Here is an 8481-nt window from a genome sequence, read left to right as displayed (position 1 = left end):
CTCCGCCATTGTATTTGGTGATTCTTTTCATCTGTCTTAGTCTTAATGGACAAAGCTGGACTGATATCTGTTACTTATCTTGCTGGTGTGAGTTAACACGTATCGCCTGTATATAATCAAGGTACGTGAAAGCTGACTCAAACACTATTTTATATAAAAAAATAAACATTCTTGATAATAACAGTGTGAATATAGTAAACTGTTGAAGAAACTTCCCTAAGTTTTTTTTTGTGGGGTATAGTTTTTATGTGACTGTTTGAATAGCAGACTTCAAATGTTGCCGTGTGAAGACTTTTCTCAAGTCATATACAAAAAGTCTTTGCTATCCTGATTGGAGCTCAAAAAAATTCACATAAATAAACTTTCTATTTTTGAACAGTTTGAGATAAAAATTATGCTGTGTGTTCAGATTTAGCAGCACAAAGGTGAGCTTTTTGAGATCTTGAGTACCACTTTTCACTTTTGTGTATATTTAGACTGTAATTTTGTGTTTTTTGGGTTTTGGCTATTCAAGAATTGAAAAAGATTGAATCTTGCACTTTGTAAATGGTGGGTTTTCTACATTTCTGGTAATTTTACCTTTTTGGTGTTGTTTCTGTTTTGTTTGGTTTTTACTGCAACAAACACATATGGAAATTTAAGGTTGTAGTTAGCTCATATTTGAAACTTAAGGTTGTATTTGGCTTTTGTCTTGATAATCAAGTAGTGTTTTCAAGGATTTTTATGGCAACTGCTGTTGAGGTTGAGTTGGGCCCAAATCAATTCTTTACATTAATCACGGAAGTAGTGGTATGGATTGCGTACATTTTACCCTCCCCAGGCCCTGGTACGTGGGAATATACTGGGTTTGTTGTTGTTGTTGTAGTCACAGGAACTGTAAATTTGTGCTTTTGGCTATTCAAGAACTGAAAAAGATTGAATCTTGCACTTTGTGGATGGCGGGTTTTCTACTTTAAGGTTGTATTTTTATGGCAACAAATACAAATGGAAATTTAAGGTTGTATTTTTATGGCAACAAATACATATGGAAATTTAAGGTTATATTTTGATGGCAACAAATACATATGGAAATTTAAGGTTGTATATTAGTTCCAGTGTTGATAATAAGTATTGTTTTCAAGCAGTTTTGTCAATTTTAATAATACTGCCATTTGTGAACAGATTGAGATAAAAATTATGCTGTGGATTCAAATTTAGCAGCCTAAAAAGGTTAGTCTTTTGTACCCTTTTGTGTGTGTGTCTATTGGCAGTAAAAGTAAAATATTGAATGAGGGTTTTTATGGGTTATTGAGATTTTCAAGTTTTCACATTTTTAAAAAATCTAAAATGTGTCGATTCGATTCATAAGATGCACGTACGTCGCACGAGATACACGTGTGATGCACGTAGAAGCTAGTTTTATTGAATGTATTTGAAACCTCTTATTAAGCTAGGTGCACGTCTCTGTATTCACAGGAACTTAAAATTGGGCTTTTGGCTATCCAAGAATTGAAAAAGATTGAATCTTGTGCCCCGTAGATGGTGGGTTTTCTAAATTTCTGGTAATTTTATCTTTTTGGGTTGTTTCTATTTTGCTTGATTTTCATGGCAACAAATGGATATGGATGTTTAAGGTTGTATTTAGCTTTTGTGTAGATGATTAATATTTAAGGTTATATTTAGCTTTTGTGTTGATGATTAAGTATTGTTTTCAAGTAGTTGGGTCAACTTTTTTGGTCCAAATGAAACATAATGGATATTGAGAATTCATACAACCAAGATAATTAGTTTGGATTGAGTGGTGTTGTAGGTGGGTGTTGTCGCGCATTATGTGGGTCAGGTGGGGAGCTAGCCTTCTCCTTTCCTCTTCTCACTATAGATGGTATTGTTTAGTAATTGCGTATTCTTATTCTTCTATTTGTGGTACTATTTGTTGCTTCATTTGCGTTGCTACTTAATAGCCGAGGGTCTATCGGAAACAACCGCTCTACCCCCACAAAGCTAGGGGTAAGGTCTGCGTACATCCTACACTCCCTAGACCCCACTCGTGGGATTACACCGGGTATGTTGTTGTATTTCTTTTGAGAGCCATGGAGCAATTGTGCCATCGGGTTTGGTAGGAAAGACTTGATTTATTACCAATGGCTTCACTTTTTGCATTTTCATTGATTGGTTGGTTAGTCTTCTGCCTATTTATCATTTTCATTTTTGAATATTTCGTTACCGTTTTCTTGTTTTTACTTAAACAAGGCATGCAGATTTTTCCTGTTCCTTAAAGTCTTGGATTTTGCAGATATCAGTGTAATTAGATATTCAAATACGATATACTTCAATACGTTGCCAAGTATTACAATTATGTGAAATGACTCGAATATTAATGGACCATTCTGGATTTGAACCTGCAGGGAGGGTTATTTAGTAGTATACTGAAAGACATGAAGTGTTTTCAGTTCTACACGAGTGAGGAGAAAGAAGAACCTAAGACAGAGAAGTCAAATCCAGCTCTGTCCTCTTTTGCTCTTTCTGATAGTGAATTTCGGCATTCTCATCGTGAGTCCAGCTCGCAGAATGTATCAGATACCAGCACAGAGTCCAGAGGAAGGAGCCAAGTCCCAAGCCTGTCCGATAGGCCTTCCGATCTCAGGGCATTTACATTCTCAGAACTGAAAGCCGCAACAAAGAATTTCAACCGTCTTACCAAGATTGGTGAGGGTGGATTTGGATCTGTATATAAGGCCACAGTAAAATGTGGTGAAGATTCAGTTAAAAAGATTGATGTGGCTGTAAAACAACTTAGTAGGAGAGGATTACAGGTACTACTTTCTTTTTCAAGCTCGAATAAATATTAGTATCTTGCACTAGTATTTTCCGTAGTGGGGGTTGTCCAATATGACCTTTCACATATCTAAAAATGAGATAAGTACAGAAAAGGATTCATTTTTCCTAACTTCATAGATGGATAAGCATCACGAAAGTTCAATCATCATTATCTCTGTAGATTTTTGAATTGAGATGCCTAACGTCTAGGCATGCTTGTGTTCATCTTATATGCGACTGAAGCACAGTGATGCTGAACTTCTTCTATTCCAATATCAACATGTTTTTCGCCGCTGGAGGATGAAGTAATAAGTAGTTGTATTGAAAAGCATCAAGAAGATGCATAAAGAAGGTTGAATAAACACTTAGATTTTAGAGCACAGTTAGGAGTTGAAGTCCAATCAAAGAATCTGTTGTTTCTCTCCGTCCATAGACACCAAAAAATACATGCGGGGATCATTTGCCAGATCTTCTTGATGGCTCTATCTACTTTCCATAAGCTCCAACTTTCAACTGCTCCTTTTAAGCTGTTTGGGGTTGCTCTTAAGTATTTTTGGCACATATAACATCTGTTCACCAGCGGCATCTTCTTCTTTTTTAGATTATCCTGACTTATGGCAGTTTTGAGGGCTTTCCAAGTAAAACACTCGACTTTGGTGGATAGTTTTGTCTTCTATATCAATTTCCAAGGCCAAGGATCAGTCAAAATATTGACAGCATTCATAATATTATAACCTGCCTTCTCTGAAAACACTCCTTTGCTTGAATCTCCCCATTTCAGGCTGTCCGCTGTTTGAGAATTCACTGGAAAACCTTCCAAAGATTTATACAGATCAAAGAGTTCTTCCAGTTCCCAATCCTGAATGTTTCTTCTAAAGCGAATAGCCCAGATGTTTCCATCCCTGTTGCTTGCAATCGTGGAGTCTGTTTCTACTGCTACTAGGAAGAGTCTGGGATGGGAGTCTTTTAGATGAGTATTAGACAACCATTTATTATTCCAAAACTTAACTGAGGTGCCATTCCTAATCCTACAGGACACTTCTTGAAAGAAATCATCCTTCAGATTATTGGTGTGCTTCCAGGGACCAACACCATGAGGGGCCCTATTCCTCTTGGTGCTCCAATTGTTTTTTTTGATGAATGTAACTGAATTTGTGTATAAATCATCAGCACATAATGCTGGGGGCCAAAATTTACATCAATGATCCAACCGTCAAAAGAGCAAAAATATAAACTTCCTTTAGACCCTATCTCTTCTTACAGGGATCCTAAGATGTCTACAATAGAAATTGGATCATCTATATACTCTGTACTACATCAATAGCAAAACTTATAAAGCAATTCATTTTAACTTCTGTATAGAGCTGTTGCTGTCTTCAAAGCACCTAGAATTCCTCTCCTTCCATACTGTCCACCATATTACTGCTGGGACAATTCTCCATCTGCTTTTGTTGGTGCTGCCTTCCCCCTCAGTATTCCAGCTTAATAATGCCTCTTCTGTTCTTCCTGGCATGGTCCATTTAATGCCTCTGAAGTTGGTAAATAGATTCCATAACTGGGTCACCGCTTTACAAGAACCGATGGTTAATTGTCTCTGCGTTCTTTTCACAAAAAAAAACATCTGGAGCACAAATGTATGCCCCTCTTCTGTAGGTTTTCCTGAGTTAAAGGAGCTTTTTTCACAACTAGCCAAGTAAAAACAGCTACTTTGTGTGGAATTTGGATTTTCCATATAAGCTTCCTGGGTAGAAAATTAATCTGAGAACCCATCTGGTTCAAGTCCTTGTATGCAAAACTTAAAGTGAAAATGCCCTTACTGTGACATTTCCATCATAAGGTGTCTTCCCCTTCCTGTAGCCCTTTGCATTGGTTTAGCGTGCCATAAAAACTGGCCAATCTTTCATTCTCCCAATCTTGCATCAATCTTCTATAGGTTAAATTCCAACCTTGATTAGACCATATTTCATGTAGCGGAGATTCTTGCTTCTGATTTACTAAGAAAATGTCAGGAACATTTGCTTGAGAGTACCATTCCCTAACCAGTTATCCTGCCATAACAGAATCCTCTTGCCATCTTTCACATTAAAATAAATTCTTTCAGAGAATCCATGCCATAAGTTCCTGATTGATCTCCACAAGCTGGTTCCATAACCACTTCTTTCCATAGACTTGGTGTCTCCTGCCATACCTCCACCACCATTTCATCAGTAAACTCTTGTTGTGTTTGGTTAGATCACTTATTCCTAGCCCACCTTGATCCTATTCTCTGGAGTTTTGTTGAATCCCATATGTATTTGTTACATAATCTCCTAAGAGCAAATGGTACAGACAATTCTTAAATCTGAACCTACTAGTTTGGAATTCGTAAATCTGAACCTATTAGTCAATTCTGAAGTACTTAATAAGTCATACAATTGTGGAAAGAGTTCGTACACTAGAAAATCTTCTGCTCTGCATGTAATTGTACGTTGCCAGCTCCTGACTAAGGTAGTTGGAAAGCTGCTTACGCAGCAGCTTTTGACATTCTGCAATATCTTTACTTTGGTCATTAGGACCACTTTGTTGGTTTATGGTTCTCAGAATGCTGCTGACACACACCATAGCAACTTTTGATGTTCTATGTCTTTACTATGGTCACTAGGAGAACACCTTGATGGTTATAGACATGTAGGGAATCTTCTGCAGAATAACCAACTTATTGGACATGTGGTGAACATGATAATTCAATGGAATGAACCATGCTAATAAATAAAACGTGATAAGCATGTTCTTATTCCAATTTGTAGTAATGTACTCCTCTTGCTTCAATTCAACAGGGCCACAAAGAGTGGGTGACAGAAGTTAATGTTCTCGGAGTGGCTGAACACAGAAACCTCGTCAAATTAGTTGGCTATTGCGCGGAAGATGATGAGAGAGGAATCCAGCGGCTTTTGGTATATGAATACATGCCTAACAGAAGTGTTGAAAACCGTTTGTCAGCTAGGTCAGAAACGCCTCTCTCCTGGGCAATGAGGTTAAAGATAGCCCAAGATGCTGCTCGTGGCTTAACATACCTACATGAAGAAATGGATGTTCAGGTGCTTTTTCCACTTAGCTATTTACACCTATATAAAGGTGCAAATGTGTAACTAGCAAGGACTTCACCGCCCTTGTGCCGTTTGTTTTGGTAGCTCAAGTTGTTATTGTTTTCAGTCAGCTATTTTAATCGTTGGGAAGCCTGATGTCTCTCTTTTCTAATTCTCTTTTTTGATATTGTAGATCATCTTCAGAGATTTCAAATCTTCAAACATTCTCTTGGACGAGCAATGGAACGCAAAGTTGTCAGATTTTGGATTGGCTAGGTTGGGACCTCCTGATGGTCTAACCCATGTCTCAACTGCGGTATGCTCCTGTAACTCCTTTGCATGCATCTTAATACATGTGTCCTGACGATCTTGTCCTGTGGTCTTTTTAACTTTTTCTTGTTTATTCATTAGCTTTTCTAGTTGATGTAGGATACTAGCATAGGAGTATTAAAAGACATTGATGTAGTCTTATAGACCTAACTCGTTTTGTGGGATTGATCAATAATGATTTATCTATTTTCTTCCCTGGATTTCCTTGCAAAAGATCGTCCTGTGTCTCTTAATTCTATTTTTCATCCATGTCACGTTTTAACAATATGGTTCCTCCGTTACTTTTCATGGAAAGCCAAGAAACTTGTTGCCAAAGTTGCCATTGACTTATTGCATTTCACTTTTGGTCCACTGTCAGTTTAGCAATTTTAGGTAAATATGTACTTTTCCTTACCTTATAGACATAAGATAACGGAGAAGGTGAAGCATATTCAACACCAAAACCACTCCTCGTCCCTAGCATGCTTTCCAAGAACCTGCCCAGCAACGTAGGATTGATTTCATTCGTTAGCTGTTTTAAGTCGATGAATAAAGCACGGTTCCAACACTCCCTTTATATTTGCCAACATTTTTCTTATATTGTTTCTTCCTATGATGCCATACATATATATGGCTTCAAAATGACGAACCTAAGAATTCATCATGGTTGTAGTCCGGTTGCATATCACCTCTCTATCGTGTCAGGTTGTTGGAACCATGGGATATGCTGCTCCTGAATATGTTCAAACTGGCCGTCTCACTTCCAAGAGTGATGTGTGGAGCTATGGAGTCTTTCTCTATGAGCTGATTACTGGTCGTCGCCCATTAGATCGAAATCGTCCTAGGAGTGAGCAGAAGCTCCTAGAGTGGGTAAAACCGTACATATCAGATTCGAAGAAGTTTCAGCAGATATTGGACCCAAGGCTTGACGGTAAAATCTCAAGGTCAGCCCAAAAGCTCTCAATTGTCGCCAACCGCTGCTTGGTCAGACATCCAAAGTCACGGCCGAAAATGAGTGAAGTCCTGGTAATGGTGAACAAAGTTATCGAGACGTCAACAGGAATAGGAAATCCTGAACCACCTGTGAGAATTGCAGAACCAACTTCACCGGAATCTGAAAGGAAAGGTAAGAGGAGGATAACTGATATCAAACTCGGAGATGGTGGCCGGTTAGTACGCATGTGGTCAACAAAGCTGATAAACACCTGTTAATATAATAGTTTCCTATATGCACAAACAAAAAAAAAGGATTTGAAAGAAAGAGTTAACAAAACATTACATTCGTCGGAGAGAAAGGTAATGAAGAAGTGGAGTTTATATTACTCCCAATATGAATGAGCAAGATCTCTTCTGTTATTTCTCTAGAATTGACAGCGTGTGGTGACTTTGAACATTATATGTGACTTGCTGCAGAATCTTCTGACGATCTATAACGATGAATGAAGGGATTTGGTGTTTGATTTAAGGAATCTGAAGCTCTCATGGTAATACTGATCTTGATATTTTCAGTCACATCTTCTATAGTTTCTACTTTCCAGAATATGCAAGAAAATGAACAAATATGAGAAGGTTGGATTTGTTATACATGAAAATTAGCGAGGCTCCTCGATATAAGTTAAATCAAGTCTAGTCTTATATTGAACTCTTTCTATTTCGAGTCATGTTTGTGTAGGAATGTAATCTGAAACAAACATTCAAGTGAAACATTGGATGTTGTAACACAATCATTTTAACATTGAAAATGGAAATGAGTTCTTTTGTGGTATTAGATGAGCAGTTTTCTATAAGAGATGCCTTGTACTGTCAATGTTGCAATGTTAGAAGGGTGCATATTTTGATTTATAGTGTACTTGTTTGTTTTATCTTCTTGTGTACTCTGTACACAATGTTTGGTTGAAAAAAGGAAAGTGGGAGACTTGTTTACTTTCCTTTGTTGAACTACTACTGCTACTTTGTTTTAGTCCTAAACAAGTTGGGGTTGGCTATACTATTTCTCATTTACCATGTTAAAAAGGGCATTCCGGTACATAAGACTTAAAATTTGCACAATTCGAATTGATTAAATACCAAACATTCATGCATCATCCATACGAGAACATTAGATCAAATTTAACTTTAAAACTTAAAATTCTAATACATGAACAAACTGAAAAGAGATGACTAACTCAATAATACAGAAAAGGGACTTCAGAATGATGGTGTGACCCAAGTTGGCGGGCAACTACGACTTAGTGACTCTCCAGGATAAAAAGATTCAACTTTTCCATCTTCAAGATTATAAGCCCCATATTTCTTCCACCACCGTCACCAC

At 37.5% G+C, this 8481-nt stretch overlaps 1 protein-coding gene across 6 annotated transcripts; it reads left to right on the top strand.

Moving 5' to 3' along the window:
• Window positions 1-271: 271 nt before the first annotated feature.
• LOC107843106 (serine/threonine-protein kinase PCRK1) lies at window positions 272-7935 on the top strand. Of its 6 annotated transcripts, none has more exons than XR_001666258.2 (8): window positions 272-425; window positions 1162-1209; window positions 1456-1521; window positions 2385-2792; window positions 5613-5873; window positions 6055-6177; window positions 6876-7466; window positions 7584-7935. XR_001666258.2 is itself a non-coding variant. In XM_016687281.2 (8 exons), the coding sequence occupies exons 4-8, from the start codon at window positions 1519-1521 to the stop codon at window positions 7380-7382; spliced, it is 1302 nt and encodes a 433-aa protein (XP_016542767.1). In that variant the 5' UTR covers window positions 291-425; window positions 515-549; window positions 1162-1209; window positions 1456-1518; the 3' UTR covers window positions 7383-7935. The 6 variants fall into 6 exon arrangements, 5 of the variants coding, with proteins under 5 accessions (XP_016542766.1, XP_016542768.1, XP_047251999.1 ...); XM_016687281.2 differs by adding an exon at window positions 515-549 and having other exon boundaries at window positions 291-425; window positions 6876-7935; XM_016687280.2 differs by having other exon boundaries at window positions 6876-7935.
• The last annotated feature ends 546 nt before the right edge of the window (window positions 7936-8481 follow it).

Source organism: Capsicum annuum, chromosome 9 (assembly GCF_002878395.1).
Source record: "Capsicum annuum cultivar UCD-10X-F1 chromosome 9, UCD10Xv1.1, whole genome shotgun sequence".
Lineage (NCBI taxonomy): Eukaryota > Viridiplantae > Streptophyta > Magnoliopsida > Solanales > Solanaceae > Capsicum > Capsicum annuum.
Note: the sequence above shows the minus strand (reverse complement) of the source record. Positions and strands in the feature narration are given on the sequence as shown.